Genomic DNA, 21,007 nt, shown 5'->3' on the forward strand with positions numbered 1-21,007 from the left:
AATACTTTTTAAAAAAATTGTATGTATTCTTTGGTGACCAGAAGGTTCAAAAGAACAGCATTTATTTGAAATGGAAATCTTTTGTAACATTATAAATGTCTTTTCTGTCACCTTTGATCAATTTAATATATATTTTGTATAATTTAAGCTTCAAAAGGGATTTAAAAAGCCCTAAAAAGTAGTCCATTTTAATGCATTCACTATATTTGAGGTCTTCTGAAGTCATACGACAGCTTTATTTGAGCATCAGGCTAAAATGTAAATGTTATTCACTGATTATTTTCCCTCTGCAGTGCTTGAATCTCATTTGTGCATATTTAATCTTTTCAGGTGAAAATGCACTCTATGACCTCAGAAGACCTGAAATATAGTCATCTGGACTGCTTTTATGGGGCTTTAACTGTTTATTTTTGTTCTTGTTCAAGATATGAATATGAACTGTACAGAAAAAGTCTCATATTTGGCACAACATGAGTGTAAGTAATAATGAGTGTTCCATTTGTGCGTGAACTATTTCCTTAAAGAAGTCAAATTTGTGCATGTTAGCTGGAATCAAACAGACAGCTTGTCAGTAAGAAGAAACGGTGTAGCGTGTCACGCAGAGACAGAAGTCATTATTCAGCTGAACTTAATTAACTCATGTCAGACTGACACATGATGACAGGAAATAAGAACCAAGACAAAGATGAGCTTCACTCAACAATGTGCTCATTCAAATGTATGATTTCTCTTTCAAAGACGAGTCGAGGCCTGAACAAGCAGATACAAAGGACTTACGCATTATCTGAATAAAGCAATAAGCCACGAGGGGCCGTGTGTTACTGCAATTTTACCACGGGAAAGGGAGAAGCTTTTATGAAACAGAGAAAGCTGAATACATTTTTTATGCACAGGCCTTTAGAGTAATTCTTGGGCTGTTTTTAAGCACAACGTGAATCAGAGCATCTAAAACCTCCATAACTATGATAAAATTACCGTAATGCATGGCCTTTCATGGTTTATTGCATCTTTATATTTATTTTAGTTATTTCAAAACACCTCAGGCAGCAAAAGAACCAGACGACAAACATCACTGGCCAAGCTAGTAAATATGACAAACAACAGGATAAAATGACAATTTCAAATTCTTTTTGAAATTGCTTTTTATATCTACGGAAAGCAGACTCTCTGTATCTCGCTTCTACAAACACAGAGCCTTGTTGTCAGCGTTGCTTCACTACTTAATCAATAAAATCTTCAAGAATAGCAACGCTACCAGTGTGTGCCACTGAGAAATGCAGTTAAACTAATAATGCTGCTTTTTGTAGAGAAGTTACTGCACAACACTGCTGAGAGCCGCAGTAATCACAAACACACAGACACACACACTCTCTCTCTCTCTCTACTGCATAGAAACAGCTCAAACCTCCATTACTAGTGCTAAATGACACACTGGAGTTAGTAATGGAAGTCTGAGTGACTCTTTCAAAGTAGCAACAATGGCTTCAGCTATTTCAAGAAGTGTTCCTAACACTACAAAGTAGTTTTAGGAACAAAAACTTTAAAAAATGTCTAAATATATGGTAACCTGGTATGAGCAGAATAACTGACAGTGAACCTTCGAACTATTGAAAAGTGAACAACTGCATTGAATAATCCAGAGTCGGGAGTCAATTATTCCTTACATGAAATAGCAGTAAAATGAGCAATGTGCTAAAAACAACAATACTAACTAAACATTAAACACTGCATAATAATAATAATACTAATAATACCAACAGCAACACAAACAAAATAATAATAATCTAAATAATTATATTTATATTTAAATAGTAAATTAAAAATAATAATATATTTATAATAATAATGCAAACTAAATCAAAATAAGTAATAATAACAATAAAAAATACAGATAATCTATTATTATTATTATTACTACTACTACTACTATTATTATATTAACAACAACGCAAACAAAAACAACGACAACAATAATAACAATGAAAACAACAATACAAACAAAAATATTATTAATAATAGTATTAAATAATTATCCTTAAATTAAAAAATTAAATAAAAAAGAATGTATTTAATTTATTAAGATGTACTCTATATTATTATTATTAATAAAAATGTATCCTCATCATCATCATTATTATTATTTCAAACATAATCAACAACAACAGCAATAATAATAACAATTATAATGACAAACAATTATATTTATAATATTTAAATATTAAGTGAATAATAATAATAATATATTGGTAATTTGTTTGTTTATTATGAAAAAAAAACTGACGGACGGACGGACAGACAGACGGATGGTTAAAATAATTCTGCCAATTATTATAGTTAGTTTCACTACACTCACCTGAGCAGTGAGGCTGGGAGCCGCTCCATTGGCCGTTCAGCTGGCAGGTGCGGGTGGATTCACCAATCAAAGCTCGGTCTTCCAAACACCTGTAGTGAACCGTAGAGCCGAAGGTGAATTTATCCCCCATCACCACCGCATGAGGAGGAGATCCAGGGTGACCACAGTCCACCTCTGCAGGAGAACAACAGCAGACAACAGTCAGCAGAGGCTACTTACTTTATCCAGATATTTGCTTTTGCTTTTCTTTAAGCTTTGATATTGAAGACAACATGATAAGAATGCCGAGATTACAGTATATTTACTAATATAACATCATATAACAAACATGATTGAGTGACAATGAAAGCTGACTCATTTTGACTTTGTAAATGATTGGCGTTTGCAAATCTGCTGAAATGTGCATGCACAGATTCTGTGTGGGTCTGGCTCTAACCCTCTCAGAGGATGTCGCGAATAACAAGTGCTGCGTGGGTGAATTTTAGCAAAGTGGAAGAGGACTTTGTACAATGCAACATTTGCAAGATTACAAAGAACGCATCTCTAAACTCAGCCCCTTTAAAACACTGCTTTTGAATAACTTCACCACCTTCAACAATAAACTGTCTGGAACAACAAGACATTTACTACAGGACTCGCCTGCTGTGAGCAACACTCAAATTATCATGCATAATCCTATTTTTTCTTCTTCTTCTGAGGACTGTGATATTTTTGCACAACAAAAACTTATTTAGCCTGTTAATTTTTCTGCCCGTCATACTTCGGACACACTTTTATATATATAAAATGATATATTTCTTAATATAATTGATATATTATGTACATTTCAACAACAAAAAATCTTTATATTTTCCAATATGTAAAAATTATATATATCTTAATATATTTAAGATATACTTAATATATTAATGTAAGTTTTAATATAAATATGAATGCTATTTTGTTAAATGTTATGTTATATATGCATAAATATAAATATTAATGTATAATAAATATTTTAATTAATATCATTTTATACAAAGTATATTTTCTCATATATAAATGTTATATATTTTTATATATCTTTATATTTTTTCCTAATAAGAGGAACCATCTTTTCAAACAAACAGCCATTCTTGCCATGTAGAATCAAAATGTTTAGTGGAAGTCTTGTTTTCTCCACTAAATAAATCTCTTCCAGCAGGGAAATATTTGCAAATAATAACCATTAAAATTTTTGTCTGTTCATCACATGGCTTCAAAAGACTTAAATAAATTCACATTAGTCAAATGGATTGCATTTGTAACTCTTTTGTAACGTTTTTGGTCATTTCTGGAGCTTAAAAGACATGGTCCTTTTATTTAAAAGAGCACAATAATGCCAATTAAAATTTCAGAGTGAAATTTAATTTCATTATTTCATTCCGTCTAGTTGTTGAGAAAAAGCCAGCCGTAGCTGATTTGTGTAGTGTGTAGTCGTTCACATCCCAGCAGCATTAATTCATCTCTCGTGCGCTGCTGAAGAAACACACATAAGCTCTTCAATTCAATTTAGCTAAGCTTCTTTTCAGGGCTGTTTTTGATGTTTGCTTTCTTTTGAATTGGAAATGCACTTGAATAAAACCAAGGAGGTTAAAATTTTCATAATACATTTTCATAATCAGGCTGAAAGGCTGAGGGGGGAAAAGAGGCTGCTTATTAAAATTCCCAGTCTAAGAGCAGCAAGTAGCCTCTGTCGGCTACGTAAAGCGCAGAATTACCTTGTGTACACTTGAGAGAAAAACAAGACTAATAGATAGCTAGCAGGATTGCTGCCTTTCCTTCACGGTGTAAGTGGCTCGGTGGAAACCGACAAGAAACAGTCAAATTCAGGTTTGAAGCAATTACAGGGACAGAGATGGAAAGCGAGAGCAGGAGGCAATTACTATCTCACAGGCAAATGAACACGTCTCTCTAATGAATGTGCATTCCGAGCCTCCGCTCCGCTCGCTCTTGACCTTAATACTCCTCGCTTTAGCAAACCATAGGAAAGGTGCGGTAAATTCACTGCTGTCCGCTGCGGAAACTCAATGTGTCTGTGCTGCTGGAAAACTTTGAAGGCTTTTACACAGACAGCGAAGGCTTCATCATAAGAGCTCTTTGAACCCAACGCTGCACTCCACTGCATGCTGGCTAACCTGTGACATTTTCCCTCGGCCTCTCCGACGGAAAGAGTTCAAAGATTGTCAATGATAAAGAGTCAAAATAATGAGAAATAAAGTGTTGGGAGAGAACCCACACAGACGTACCCAGGCATTCTGGTAATGGCTTGTCCCAGTAACCCACGGGCTGGCAGGTCAGGACCGATGACCCGAAGAGGTAATAGCCGGGATTGCAGTCGTAGGACACCACGGTTCCAAAAGTGAAGTTCCCGTACTCAATTTTGCTCTTCCTGATTGAGTTGGCTGGTATACCGGGATCCGTGCAGTTGACAACTGAAGGACGCAAACAGATGGCCAAAAAAAAAAACTGTGTCATTGTATAATAAGTGTTAAAATTTTCTCAGTAATTCTTTATTTCATAAATCAAATACAAAATAGACTATTATAATCTAAACATTGATGGAGATGCATCTGATAATATTTTGCTTATATAATTATTTATTTAACAATATTATATAAAATTGAATAAAAAACTAATAAAAAATAGTTGTATAAACATCATATAAAAATTATAAAAAATATTTAAATGTTTTTTATGAGCTATACACGCACACTATATATATATATATATATATATATATACACACACACACACACACACACACTCTTTAGGCTACATTGTATGTACTGTATGTATGTATACATATATATATTTTTTTTTTTATGAAATATTCTCACATTGTCTCTGAGGTTGTGGTGTCTCAGAATAGCTCTTTAAAAGTTGAACCTGTAGAACCTTTCGAGCATTTTTCACATTTGAAGAGGTTTTAGCAATTGGCAGAAACCTTGAAAAGCACTTGGCGAGTCTGAAAGCTTTTATCATTTTTTTGAAACCTGTATAAAATTCTGAGAACAAGTGTTTGTGGAGTTACTCATTTCCAATATGAAGTATAAACATTTCACAAAAACACTTTTCTTTGTGCTTCCCCATATTCTCTACCAAGTCTGAAGACATTGAGGTTTTTGTATGCTGATGTCTTTGTTGTCACGATCTGCCACAGAAACGCCACAAAACTGTCTATGCCGTCACAGCACATGAATTATTACACAAATGCAATTTGAGAGAAAGATTTTCAGTCAATAACAACAACTCACATTTCAGTGGTTTCTTCACACAAAGCTACTGTACTGTATAACATCAGGATTCAAAATGTCCAAAATTATTAAATGAACTATTAAACTACTTTTATGATTATTTTACAGAGTTTAAAATGGAGGAAAAAGGTGAAGTCACAACTGTTTAAATCTATTATATCTAGATGTAAAAAATTTAATAAAAAAAATAGGTAATGGTCATTGTTAGTCAACTACAATATCACTGAAGCTGCATAAAAAAACAAAAAAGTAAAAAATACAGAATTACACTAAGTTTGTTCAACCATACGGTGAGATAAAACCACTTATTTGTTCATAATTATTGGACAAAACCAAATTCCAGTCATGTAATCAAGCCAACATCACTGTTGATCACTTCATCCGGTCTGTTGTCAGAATCGAGCACTACAGACGATCCTCTGAGACTCTCATAATCACGCCGCTAACAAAGCAGAGATTAGATTCAAAACATACATCTTATCTTCTGATTTGCAGGGCTAATCTGTTGCTATTCAGACCATGACTGAATGAGTTACTGTTGGCTGAAAAGAGGGCCAGAGGGCTCTCCGAACTGAAATTGGTCATTCCTTTTTTAACTGCGGCAGCCTGAAAGTCATTTCCATCAGCGCCACAGTGCTTAAATTTCCCTATAATGAGAAAAGAAGTAATTTGGTCCAAACCTCGGCATGTGGGCGGCTGCTGGCTCCATTGGCGGTCCGCCTGGCACTGTGCTTGAGACGGGCCTTCCAGAATGTAGCCGTTATTACAGAAGAAGGTCACCACGTCGTTCAGGTTGAAGCCGTCGCCAACAGTGCGGCCGTAGATAGGGCTGCCCGGATGACCGCAGCTAACGGCTGAATCGCAAAGGAGGAAAATTACTGTTACTTACCAGTCAAAAGTTTGAATACACCAGCTCAAGCTTTAATACTATTAAACTGAATTACTACAATTTTCACTCAGAAATTGCTGCTAAGTTTTGAAAGTAGAAAAACTGAACCAGAATTTTCTTGTAAAACACACTGCGACATTTAGCGTAATTTAATGCGTTTACGTAAAAAAAAAAATCTAGAAACAATGCAAATGTTTATCTTTAAATCCAACCGTCATATGAACAATCAGTCATATTGATTTACTTGAGGCTGAAGTGCATACAGTTTTCTTAATTTGAAGATATCACTGAAAGCAGTAAGTCAATAGAAAAATTCAGTGAGTTCATTCAATCAAGGATTTGTCACACTGATGTAAACCAGTCATAAAGTGATTTTGTGTGTCTATTGAATTGATTCATTCAAAAGAGCTGGTTCATAAGAATCATTTGTTTGTGCATTTGGCTGCAATGTTTACGCTGCATGCTTTTGATTCACTAAAAAGAACCACTCGTAAGAGTCGTTTGAATTGGACTAAACTGGAATGCTGTAAGTCTTCGATTTACTAAAAAGAACCATTCAAAAGGGTAATTTGTTTGTTAACTGGACTGCACTGCTTGCATTGCATTACTTTTATTTATGTACTAAAAAGAACCGTTCAAAAAGTCAGTTGATTGTGAATTGGACTGTACTTTTCACACTGCATACTTTTGATTCACTAAAAAGAACCACTCAAAAGAGTCGTTGATCGTGAATTGGACCACACTGGACATGCCGTATGTCTTTGATTCACAAAAAAGAATTGACTCATACAATTCATTTGTTTGCAATCAGACTAACCTGGTCACACTGTATGCTTATTTACTATAGAAAATGTTCAAAAGAGTAACCTGTCACGTTTTCTTGTCAGTTCATACGGCAGATTCATATTCGCTATTCGGGTTAATATATTCTTTGGCCATGGCACTGGAAACACTGCTTCAAAATTCACAAATAGAAGTTTGGGAAACATGTAGGAAAAGGGTGAAACAAATAAAAAGTTTATTTTTAAAAAATGTCCTTCGACACTCACTCAAAATAACTAAATAAATGAATACAAAATAAATACAATTAAAATAAATAAACATAAAAAATTAATAAATGAATGAATAAATACATTTTGAAAATGGTATCTTTGTAAGAAATTCCTATAAAATCACTATTTATAATTGTTTCTAGATCAAAATTTTTTTATGATGATGATTCAGTCAGTTGTGTCCTTCCTTTTGCATACTGGCATACTTCCATCAATTTATAGAATATGAATCTCCAATGCTTGACAAGAAAAATTAAAATGCAACTTGTATGTAAGCCTTTATCTAAGCAGCTTTGCGTTCCGGCAATCACAAATAAAACGAGGAAAACATCCAAATCACCCACACAAAATCAGGTGGTGTTGGTGTTTTCCCTCATCAAGTGTTTCATTGGTAACGTCAGGATTTGTGTTTGATGCCTGTCATGGGCTGAATAGGGGGTTTGCCTGCATTACATGTCAAACTAATCCTCTTGGATGCAAACCAAACTTCCCCCGACGCGTATTACTCGTGTGCTGTGGAGAGAACTCACACACGCAGGACGGCAGCAGCCCGGACCAGTTGTGATCCTGCTGGCAGATGCGCACAGAGGAACCGATGAGCCGGAAACCTGGATTGCACTGGTAAACTACTGTATCCCTGTAACCGAAGTTTTCACCGATCACCTGACCGTTCACGATGCTTTCCGGAGCGCCGCAGTGGCCAGCTGGGGGAAAAACATTGAGAATATTTTTTTTAGAATATACTACAACATGGTTCTCAATGCATAACATGAATAACAGAAGACAGACATGTCACGGCATCAACTTTGCATTCAACCATTCAGATTTTAGGGCTATATACACAAAGGTCTGGGCTATTTTTGGAAAGAAATTAATACTTTTATTCAGCAAGGGTGCATTAAAATGATGAAAAGTGGCAGTAAAGTTATTTATAATGTTACATAAGATTTATTTTTTTTAAATAAATGCTTTTGAATATATATATATATAAATCAGCATATTACAATGACTTCTGAAGGATCATGTTTAACAAATACTCAAACAGAGAACAGTTAAATGATAATATATTTCACAATTTTACTGTATTTTTTATCAAATGTATGCAGTCTCCATGAGCATAAGATATTTTATTTTATATTATGTACAGAATCAATCAATCAATTAATGTCTATCCATCCATCCATCCATCCATCTATCTATCATATACAAAACATACAACAATTATAATCATTTTAAATAAGCTTGTCTATTTACAATTTAACACTGCTGTTGATATCTGAAATACCTCAAGCACTTTGTTTACTTAGTTTCTATCTTTGGTCTATTGTTTTCATTTGTTTTATTGCTTGGAAATTGTTTCACAGTTTTCTTTTTTTTTCACTGACTATTTACTTAATTCATTACTTGATTTTATTACTGAGGGTAATAAAAGCAATAAAAACTATCTTCCAAACTATGTTCGTGCTTTGTTTTTCAAAAATGCCCTGAAGAATCTACTTATGGATAATTAGGAATTTGGAGTTAAGTGGAATCCGATTCACAACCATAATCTTTCTATTTGAGAAAATTCCCCACGCCTAGTTCAGCCTGTGATTTGACGGGAATATTACTGCAGGACCATGTCCTACTCGAGTAAATCACATTGTGTGGTGTGGTGAATAGCGATATTCACAATCCACCCACAGACAATGAGCGTTCAATCCCACAACAGATACTGCCATATCGATGCATCCGAGGATCAACACAGCGGATTTAAAGACTCTTTCGGTGGACACAGTAATGCACAACATTGTTTTACTCAGAGATGATGTAATGAGAGACAAAGAACGACAGCAAATGGAAAGCTGTCGGGGGGGTTTTCTCTCAGAAGTGATTGATGACAGAACTCAGCAGAGGCCGGCACACTTCACAGAGCACCGAGTCCGCTGAACTACTGCAGAAATAATTTCTTCACCTCTGTCCCTCCATAGTGTTCTCTCACTTCATTTTCCCTTGCATGGTTCAGACCAGAAATTATTCTCTTACACATCTGTGCAAACACAACGTAAAATCTTCCACAAAAGATTTTGGCTTGTCCCAAAACCTGGTATACTGTCTACATAGACAAGCTTCCTTTTAAGGTTGCATCTTAACTGAAATAGAACCTGATTGAACATTCTACATAGGCAGCTTCTTCACATTTCGGAGGAGCGTGCAAATCATAGGGTGCCCCACATCCGCATTCAGCTCTGGTGCGTGGATTATGGTCAAAACAAATGTCTTGCAGGTAGGGCTGGACGATTAATCGAATGTGATTGTCATGCGCATATTGTCAGTAAAGGCGGTTCTGTGATTAGTAGTAAATCTCCATTACATGCTTTCAGATGGAGCAGCGTTTGCTACACAGAGCCATAGTTCACTGACAAGCCACGCAAAATCGCATTCATAATCGCAGACGATTTAATCGCGCAAATATGAAATCGAAGAAATCGTTCTACGATTATGAAAGCTGTTTGCGTAGCTTGTCAGTGAACCACGGCTCTGTGGAGTAAATGCTGTTCCATCTGAAAGCACGTGAATATACCACATTTAATAACATGTTTTTACTCCAAACTCACTTCATAATATCAGTCGAGTGTTTAAAAAATCCTTCAGTGAGATGATGTGGCTTCTTACACAGAATAAGGCACGCAACATATTTCATAGTATTCTAAGCAGTGATAAAGGCTATGTCGATTAGCATTGAATTATTATATACTTTATTATAATAAAAATTATAATAAGACGAACTCGGATAAACCATATATTGTCGTAGTCATGTGTTTATTAGTCACGTTGAATTAATGAAAGCAGTTAATCTTGTTTATTTAGCAACCGCTATAGGGATTTCCTGGGTTTCTTCTGTGAGGCGTATTTGGAGTTTCAGCGCGAGAGCGCCCTCTGGCCTTCGGATGGAGATTTACTGCTGATCACAGAACCGTGCTTCACTGAAAGATGTGCATGACAATTGCAGCTTCTGCCTAATAGCGATTTATCGCCTTTGCAATTTAATTTAGATTAATTGTGCAGCTCTACTTGCAGGTATTTTTTATGCTTGAACCAGCTATTATGACACCCCCTAACTGCGCAAAGTACGCCAGTCTTTCTGTAGCCCATATTAAAAGTTAACAGTCGATGCAAAACTACAGAATCACAATACAACTACTATTAGCGGAAGTGCTTTACCGGAAATATGACAAATTATAGTTCGAAAATGGCGGCGCCCGCGCTTACGTGAAAAATAAGGTGGATATAATTTGTTGAACAGCTGCAACAATAGCATGTTGCTAAGGTAGCCCAGAGAAACTCTAATAAGTACAAAAGCACACACACACACACACACACACACACGCGCAGAGTAAAACAGTACATATTTCATTAGATGTAATTAGATGCAACTATTTCCTGTAGCAACAGCACAGCACTGCATTAGCAACGTCAAGATTACAGATTCGATTCTCAGGGAATGCATGAACTGAAAACACGTATAGTCTTATTACAAGTTGCTTTGGATAAAATCATAATTGCATACAGTAAAATGATTAAAGATACTTTACATTTTAATGTTTTTAGTTCTCTGACAATATCCACTACTTTAGATGGACTTTTTTTCCACTGAGAAACACCACAATGCATTATGGGATTGATTTCATCCAGGATGCTGTCTTAGAATTGTCAAAAAAAAATGCTCTGTAAAAAATGTTTAAAGAAAAAGACCTGTAAATATGCTACAGTACAAACTTGTTAATTAAACAGTAAGTTACCTTACCATACAGCATTAAGAGAAGAAAAATGAAATTTCTATGCACACATTTTATGTAACTTAAAATAAAATGCTTTTTTAATTAAGTAAAATGCTGTCAAATTTATGGTGAAATACTGACTTACTGTATAATTTACATTGAAAAATTCCATGTGTAACCACATATTCATATTTTTTTATTTAAATAGTCTTGCTCCTTTTTATGTTTATTATCAGCATTGTATTTTAAGGTGTTTTTGCATTAAATTGTATTTAATGATTATTGTTTTGTGTGTATGACCTTGTGCACCATCTATACCATCTATAATAGTGGCTGTGTGGCTATTTTAAGGCAAAAAGCTGATTTTGGTAGTTAAAGTAGATTGGTGTATTAACATTATACCATTTAATAAGTGAACGCAGGAACTCAAAAGACATATAGCTTGAATTTAATGTAGGTCTCTTTGGATACAAGCATGCGCCGAAAGCATAAAATGCATGTAAATTTAATGACGCTTTTTGAATAAAAGATACTTGTAAATATTAAATGACATTTGTTTAATTCTCTCATCTTTTTCATCATCTTAGATGGATATTTTTCCACTGAGAAAGACCGTAGTGTATTATGGGACTGCGTTCTCCATCAAGGTCAAAAGACTGTATCTAAGAAGGAATAATAATGACGCTTCTGTACCTACATAGGCAGTTCACTAGGCTTTATACCAGAGCTTTTATCTGCATGCGACGATGCAGGTGCTGCATACAGTATAAGCAAAAAAATGAAAAACACTGCTGCTATGGAAATCCAGACTAAATGTCACAGAGCTCCTCATATGGCCTTTCAGGACCCGGTCTCCATTAAAAGGTTATAAGGATGGTAATGTGTGGTGATGTTTTGAAAGAGAGAAGGTTTCTGGTGTTACCGAGACAGCGTGTCTCCATCCCGCTCCAGAGACCTGATGCCAGACATTCCCGTACAGTTGAGCCCACCAGAATGTAGCCCGAGTTGCAGGTAAAAATAGCGGATGCTCCAAAGGTTGTTTGCGTTCCAATTTTCTTTCCATTAGGAGGAGTGGGCAGCTCTCCACACGAAATGACTGCAGGGAAAGGCAATAGAGAACAAAATGAATCGACACACACCTTAAAGACAACTCGTAGGACTGTGATTTACACCCCTGATAAACAAAAACCAGAAGAAATGCAGACCAAAATTAGGAAAATGTCTAGAATATATATTAGAAGAACTGATTTCTGAATGGATAAATTGCAGTTTTAAAATGTTTACTTGGTTCACTTCAATACTTAAAGTTGCAAGTTGAGGTATTGGGTAGGATTAGGGATGTAGAATATGGTCATGCAGAATGTGTGCCTTATAAGCACTAATAAACATCCAGTATGTTAATAATAGGCTTGCAAATAAGCAACTAGTTAATAGTGAGAATTGGTCCCTATACTAAAGTGTTAACAATTTAAAAATATACTTTCCCTTAAACTTCTTCAACTAACTAGTAAAAGCTAACTATTCCTTCCTCAATGGTGTAGCTTGACTGCGTTTACCAGGTTTACAGCTTCAAAAGTCAGTTACATTTGAGGAATTTAGTAGCAAATAGCGATCTAACTAAAAGTAGAAGCAAGCATCTATATTTGATCACATTTTACAATTAAGTTATAGAAACATAAATCTGATTGTTGAATTTAAAAAGATACTTTCCCTTTAACTGCTTCAACTTAACTAGCTAGTAAAAACTAACTATTACTTCAAAAGAATAGCTTAACTGTTCATGGATTCACATTTTCACTGTGGATTTATACCTCTGGGGGAGAAAAACCACTACAGATAAAATGCACAAAAATGAGGAACATATCTCAGGAAGAATTGACTTCTGAATGGAGTTTTAAAAACATTTAGCAGGTTTAAAGCTTCAATACGCAAGAGTTGCATTTGAGGAATTTAGTAGCAAGTTTAGTAGCAAGCTAATTAAAGGATTCATTCAGAATAAACATTTCTGGGTAATTTACTCACCCCCATGTCATCCAAGATATTCATGTCTTTCTTTCTTCAGTCGAAAAGAAATTAAGGTTTTTGAGGAAAACATTCCAGGATTTTTCTCCATATAGTGGACTTCAATGGGAGCCAAAGGGTTGAAGGTCCATATTGAAGTTTCAATGCAGCTTCAAAGGACTCTACACGATCCCATCTAACGAAACGATCAATCATTTTCTAAAAAAATACAAAAATTATATACTTTTTAACCACAAATGCTCATCTTGCACTAGCTCGACTTCACGCCCTTACAAAAAAAGATAAATAACCAATGTTGGAAAACGAGATGGAGTTTTTCACCCTACCCTGCCTTTCTGAACCGAAGCACACAGACAGAAAAACTAACTACACGTGACGTGTGACTTTTTGAAAGGGATTATGCAACGTGTGAAGTCGCACGTGAGCATTGCAGAGCTAGTGCAAGATGAGCATTTGTGGTTAAAGTTTATAATTTTTTTTTTTTTTTTTGGGAGGGGGGGGGGGAAACTACCAATTGTTTTTCTAGATAAGGCCCTTATTCCTTAGCTGGGATCATGTAGAGCCATTTTAAGCTGCATTGAAACTTGGACCTTTGGACTGTTGGCTCCCATTGAAGTCCCCTCTATGGAGAAAAATCCTGGAAAGTTTTCATCAAAAACCTTAATTTCTTTTCGACTGAAGAAAGAAAGAAAGAAAGACATGAACATCTTGGATCGCATGGAGGTGAGTAAATTATCAGGAGTTTTTATATTCTGGAAGTGAACTAATCCTTTAACTAAATTGGACTATTTTTAAGATGAAAACATTACAGAAACATAGAATATCTGATTGTTAAACTGAAAAAAGATGCAGCTCTTAAACTGCTTTAGTAAAAGCTAACTTTTCCTTTGAAAGTGTAGCTTGACTGTTTAGACATTTGAACACTAGAGGAGAAATGCAGACCAAAATTAGAAAACTATCTCAACAAGTAGTTAACTAAAAGTAGAAGTAATCTATGATCACTTTTTATGATAAAAATGTTACAGAAACGTACAGAAATTTAAAAAAAGATGCTTCCACTTAAACTGCTTCAATGTAACTAGCCAGTAATAGCTAACTACTACTTTAAAAGTGGTTGTAAGAGTAGTTTGTGTCTTGGGAAGGAACAATTTCAAAGTAGTTTGAGCTGAGAGGATATCAGGGATGTATTATATATATGTGTTATACTGTTCAGGAGTGTTTACTGGTGCAGGAAAACCACAGCAGCATCATCATTTCATCTGCTATCAACTTATCATCTTCACTCTGATTGTTGTTGTTTTTGAAAATTGACGCCGTAGTCTTCTCGCCAGGGTGCAGGATCCTGTCAGAAGCCATCAGTCATAAAGCGCCTCTAATGTTTAGATTGTGCCTCTCATATGGGAGCCATAAACACATTCATCACGTCTGTAGTTCCAGCAGATGCACAACACTGATAACTCAACCATCTGAGGACGGCACCTGCCGATGAAGGACTGCGATAGTAACAAAATAACTGGATTTACTCGGGATTCCTACTGTAGCTCATTCAGCTGTTTTTTTAATTGCATGTTAAAGGAATAGTTCATCCAAAAATTTAAATATGCTGGAAATTGACTCGCACTCAGGCCATCCAAAATGTAGATGCGTTTGTTTCTTCATCAGAATATATTTGGAGAAATTACATCACAGTACATCACTTGCTCACTAATAGAACCTCTGCAGTGAATGGGTGCCGTCAGAATGAGAGTCCAAATAGCTGATAAAAACATCACAATAATCCTGTGGTGTGGTGGGGATTATTGTGATGTTTTTATCAGCTGTTTGGACTCTCATTCTGATGGCACCCATTCACTGCAGAGGATCCATTGGTGAGCATGTGATGTAATGCTAAATTTCTCCAAATCTGCTCAAATGAAGAAACAAATTCATGGATGGCGTGAAGATGAGTACATTTTCAGCAAATTTTCATTTTTGGGTGAACTATTCCTTTAAACATGAAAATATACAGTGCCAAATGTGTTTCATTATTGTGATGTCGCCACAAAGTCTACTGGGAAATGACTACTTATGATTTCATAAGACATAACTGCAAAATACAAAGGAGGTTTAGGACAATTTCATATTTCCTTATTTTTTTGTCATGTCCTGACAAATCCATAACAATTCCATGACAAAAGTGCAAAAAAAGTAAGTTATTTGTGTAATTGTTTCTATTTAAGTGCTTTGAATTTACTTAATATAAAAATAGAATATTATAAAAACAATTAAAGAAACATTTCCAACAAAAACATCACATTCTGAAAAATTGCTGAAAAATAATAAACTAAATGGAATCAGAAGCCATTGAAGAAGCCACTAGATGTAATAAATTACTTGCAACTTAACGGTGCATGCAAAATTTATACACAAGTCTATGTGCACTTTGCAAATAAAAAAGAAAAAAAAAGCGCATATTATTTACATTTGCATCCGGCATATTTGATTTTATTCCAAAATAAAAATCTGTGGATGGAAACCTGATGCTATATGCATTTTCTCATGTTTGTGCAGCCACTGAGAATTATGGGAAATGTTTTATTTTAAAATATTAAATGTTTTATGTTAATTATGGGAAAAGTCTCTCAGCCTCATGAACCCACTAAATGAGTAGTATTTTCTGGCAAGCTGTTACAGCCAACAGTAAACAAAATGCATGTAACTAACTGAACAGTCAATATTCTCAATTAAAACTTAAAAAAAAAAGACTAATATAAATTTGCTTATGCCATGTTTTAATATTAAAAAACCTTTCTGCACAATTCTGCACAGAAATCTGCAAGGAAAATTGCGGGGGAAAAAATGCCCCCGGATTCTGTGTATCCAGTAAAGCACCGCACAAGCTGCTAATCTTTCACACTTCAGGACACAATTGACAAAATCATTAGTCTTGCTGTCTGCTCAGTTCTGACCTTAAAAAACGGCCAGACTAACAAGGCCTGGGAATTGTGCGTGTCATGATATGTATAGCATTAATGTTTGAGTAACAAATGGAGCGCATAACTCACTCTTGCAGCGAGGTCGCTCGTTCCTCCAACTCCACGTCCCATTGGACGTACAGTGAATGTGGGCGGGGCCGAGCCGGTAATAGCCAGTGTTGCAAGTAAAGGCCACTTTAGTGCCGTATTCGTAACGAGAGCCATTGACGATCCTCCATTTGCCGTGATCCAGGGTGAAGGAGCCGATGCTGGGACACACCACAACTGAGAGGAAATCAGCAGCATGGTTAAAATGTTTGTATGACACTTACAAATGCAATTTACATTTACACAACAATTTTCCCCCCTCTATCTGAGCCTTTTTTTGGCACTGTTCCCGTTAAGGGGAAAACAAAAAATCTGACAATTTACTTACCCTCCATTTGTTCCAAACCTGTATGAGTTTCTTTCCTTTGCTGAACACAAATGAAGATAGTTTGAAGAATGTTGGTAACCAAACAGTTGACGGTAGCCATTGACTTCTACAGTAATGTTTTCCATACAATGGAAGTCAATGGCTACCGTCAAACGTTTTTTTTACCAACATTCTTCAAACTATCTTCATTTGTGCTCACCCTAGGTCACGTCCAATATATTTTTTGTGCTTAACAACTGAAGGAAATTCATACAGGTTGAGGGAGAACAAATTATTATAAATTTTCATTTTTGGGTGAACCATCCCCCTTAAGTTCGGGGTCAGCAAGATTTTTAAAATAAAGTCTCTTAAGCTCACCAAGGCTGCATTTATGTGATTAAAAATACAGTAAAGACAGTAAAATTCCAAAATATTATTGCAATTTAAAATAACTGATTTCTACTGATGTAATTTATTCCTATGATGCAAATCTGAATTTTCAGCATCATTACTCCAGTGTTCAGTGTCACATGATCCTTCAGAAATCATTCTAATATGCTGATTTGCTGCTCAAGAAACATTTCGGATTTGTATTATTGTTGAAAACATAATAAATACATAATAAATGCAAACATTTAAACCCTTAAATGTTTTGATGATTGGAAACCAGGACGTCTGTCTCACCTGTGCAGCGAGGGATTTTATTGTGGTTGCTCCACGTGCCGTCAGCCTGACACACGGTGCTGGTCACCTCTTTAGAGGACAGACGGAAGCCATCGTTGCAGAAGTAGGTGGCTCGTGTTCCTGCTGAATAATCAGCGGCCAGCATGCCTCCGTTCACAGGGGCCACGGGTGGCCCACAGGACACAGCTAGAAAAGACAATGAGATGAGACTCACTATGCATCAAAACCTCAACAAAGAACATGAAATTAGTTCACCTTCCTTTTGTTTTGCATGAAAAACAGCATACAGAGGAGTTGGGAATTAACAATCAATTCCTATTTAGAACTGATCCCACCAAAAAACAAACTGGATTCTCTTTATGTTAGCAGTTCTGGAACTTCTGCAAAACACTGCATCACATTTCTTTAAACGTGCTTGAAAATCAAGTTCCAGCACTAAGAACGTTTTGTAAATGCACTTGTCATGTTTTATATGCTGTGCTCCCTTCAGAGTGGAAATACGTGGCTTGCATTACACGCCTCGCGGATAAACAAAAATCCAAACAAAGTATGGATTTAAAGAGAAAACAAAGATGGTGAAGCTGCAAATGTAACTAATATGAATGTATAATAACCTGTTATTTCCCCCAAGACTTATATAATACAGTTTACTTGAAATCTGAAGAACAGATCTCTCAAGGGCAGTGAATACATTAAGAATTATTTCCCAATTTTTGTCCAATCCTTCTTAAGTTCTGTCCACCCCAAATGATTCATACTGTATATACACATATTAGAATCAGAAAGAGCTTGATTGCCGAATGTGTGCTTGCAAGACAAATAATAATACAATTAGAGAGTAAGTACAAGATAGTTAGTTTAAGCAAGTTTAGAAATAGAAATATCTAATATGTAGAATTTTATAATGTATGTAGAATGTGGAATATATGTAGAATTAACCCTCATGTTGTGATTTTTCGTCCTGCTGAAAATGCTTGCTAATGTTACTGCATTGGATTAAAACTTAGTGTCTTTGTTTACACAGGGTATAACTAGAATCGGTAGAAGACAGAATCGCGATTCATATATGAATAGATTTTTACATGCACCCCTAGTTTTCTCTTCCTCTTCTCTAAAGCAGCGCAGCATGGCCCCGCCCCCTTTGCTGCCTTTTCCCGAGGGCCGGGTTTATCTGGGTTTGTGATGTCACGAACCCGGGAAGTAACTTGTTGTAGTCCCTACCAGCCGTTTCTGTAGGCATTAAACTGCCAAAATTTTAAAATTTTGACGATATCTCCGATTGCATTGAACTTTCAGCTTCGTAACTTTGCAGATATTGTTTATGCTCAAACAGCAACATTACACACTAACTAACGTTAAAAAAAGTGAAATCGCAATGAACCACCCCTTTAATGACAGGAAGCAGCGTCATTTTGGAGGGAAAAGAAACATTAGTAAATATTAGCAGAGGATGTGTTGAATGTTGTGATGTTAGTAGGTTTATGTCACTCTAAATCATCCAATGTTTGATAAAATCACAGAAAACGAACATTTCAAAAGGTAAATATCACAATTGACTTCAAAACGTCTGCATGTAAACTAACTGACAGTCCCTCACTTTAGCTCTTCTTTTGCATTCATCTTGAAATTGTTTAAATAACCAAGTTATTATTAATAAAGCTAACTAATAAAATTCATGCTTTTACAAAAACGCTTCCTTAAATTACAACAACAACACAATAATTTTCAAAGTTAGCATTGCAGGAATGACTCATCACCGTATTTGACCTCATCAAGTCCACATGTGGAATAGAAGGTCTAAACATGATCATGTGCAAGCAAACAAGGCTGTAATTAACCAGCATGACCAAAATGTGTATTTAAACACTGGAGTTTGCTCAAAGCGGAATCAATACAGCGATGAAACATAATAGGTTGTCCAATTACTGAGGGCTAAAATTCTAATCAAATAAATCCAACCAAACAACAGCGCTCGTATTAATGCTAATACAACCTAAGCAGAAAGCAAACCTCATTCAGCCGTATTAATTAGCAGAAAACAAAGAGACGATTGATCAGTGATGCCGGCATCTGACACGGCCTGCCTTTGCACAAAAATTCATTCTCATTCAATCTCACTCAACATTCATAATGAACACAAAATGCCACATCTGGAAAGAAGCTTATCAAATATTCTAGTAATGCAGTTGTTTCCTTGATACTCGCTAATGAATGTCTTGGGGTCAACCAAAAACCAAAAACCAAAAACAGCTGAGAATATTAGTGTCTTCAAACGAATGAATTACCTAAATATACAAAACTTAGAAAAACAGTTCACCCAGAATAGAAATTTCTGTTATCATACTCATTTAATTTTTTTTAAATTTATACTTCTTATATTGATATTGACTTGGCAATCTCTTATCTAGCAAGCACCAGCCCACCACTTCAAAAACTACAAATTCAAAACACAAAAAAAAAATATGTCAATTTATCTGTTTAAATGGTTTAAACTGTTTCCAGAATTATAACACAATGAGGTCCTGCTATCTTGAACCGTCTGTTCCTTCATTTTTTTCATAGTGATAAAATCTGCTCAAAATTCATATCCTTTCTCAGTAACCCATTTACCCTTTATTATTTTGTTTTGCTCTAAAAAAATAATAAAAGTTCACCGCCAAATAAAAACTAAGCTCACTAGGTAATTGAACATGCCCCTTTGGGCTTTTTTCCCCTGACAGCACTTCTGCTGTTCTAATATTTGTTATAGGAAAACAAAACAACAATTATATATAGGCCTATATTATATATGCATAAAATATAATGTCCTCGATGAAGCACAAAAATGTTAAAAAGTACAATACGGAGCTGTGAGTTTTGCCAGTGAAGGTTAAATCAAATAATACCCGAGCACAAGTGATTGTCAGTTAAATTAGCCTTGGCAGTCAACTCAAGGAAATGCAATTTTTGTAGACTCAAGAAAAATATAATAAAGACAACACACCTTGACATGCGGGCACAGATGAGTCCCAGGCCAGATAACCGAACTCAGTTCTCCTGCAGACGGCCATATTTTTCCCGATGAGCCTATAGCCGCGGTCACAGGCCCAGCGGACGACGCTGTTGACGTGGCCGCCCGTCTGGCTGACCACAAAACCATGCTGTGGAGAGTCTGGGGTGCTGCAGTACATCGCTGCAGATGATAGCACAGATCATTAAACTCTCACACAATATTTACTCACATTTAACACATCAGCATCATCATTATCACAGATGAATAATTGGCAACACTTTACACTAATCATTAAAATCATTATTGTATAATCATGACATTTTAAACAACTTCAATGTACACTAATTGTCCATAAGCAGTACATAATCTAATGCGTTAACGCTACAAATGAATATATATATATATATTACATTACATAATAAATAAAATAACAATAAATTGCTACTAAATGATTTTAATCTAATTGTGCCTTCAAGTGTTGTTGCAATTATCATATTTACAAGTTAAGAATCTATCTATATATATATATATATATATATATATATAATAATTACATATTAACAATAAAGTCTTACTAAATATTTCTACTCTAATTGTGCCTTCAAGTCTT

At 35.4% G+C, this 21,007-nt stretch overlaps 1 protein-coding gene across 1 annotated transcript in view; it reads right to left on the bottom strand.

Annotated features, from left to right (window-relative positions):
- LOC107592529 (CUB and sushi domain-containing protein 3-like) overlaps positions 1 to 21,007 on the bottom strand; it is a 309,662-nt gene that overhangs the window by 47,849 nt on the left and 240,806 nt on the right. Inside the window, exons 46-53 of the mRNA XM_016282061.1 lie at positions 20,389 to 20,577; positions 17,406 to 17,591; positions 16,397 to 16,591; positions 12,253 to 12,426; positions 8,100 to 8,273; positions 6,309 to 6,482; positions 4,621 to 4,806; positions 2,354 to 2,527 (exon numbers count right to left, since the gene is read on the bottom strand). Coding sequence (XP_016137547.1) covers positions 2,354 to 2,527; positions 4,621 to 4,806; positions 6,309 to 6,482; positions 8,100 to 8,273; positions 12,253 to 12,426; positions 16,397 to 16,591; positions 17,406 to 17,591; positions 20,389 to 20,577 — 1,452 coding nt within the window. The remainder of the gene's footprint in view (positions 1 to 2,353; positions 2,528 to 4,620; positions 4,807 to 6,308; positions 6,483 to 8,099; positions 8,274 to 12,252; positions 12,427 to 16,396; positions 16,592 to 17,405; positions 17,592 to 20,388; positions 20,578 to 21,007) is intronic.

This window comes from Sinocyclocheilus grahami, unplaced genomic scaffold (assembly GCF_001515645.1).
Source record: "Sinocyclocheilus grahami isolate Dianchi unplaced genomic scaffold, SAMN03320097.WGS_v1.1 scaffold153.1, whole genome shotgun sequence".
NCBI classification, from domain to species: Eukaryota; Metazoa; Chordata; class Actinopteri; order Cypriniformes; family Cyprinidae; genus Sinocyclocheilus; species Sinocyclocheilus grahami.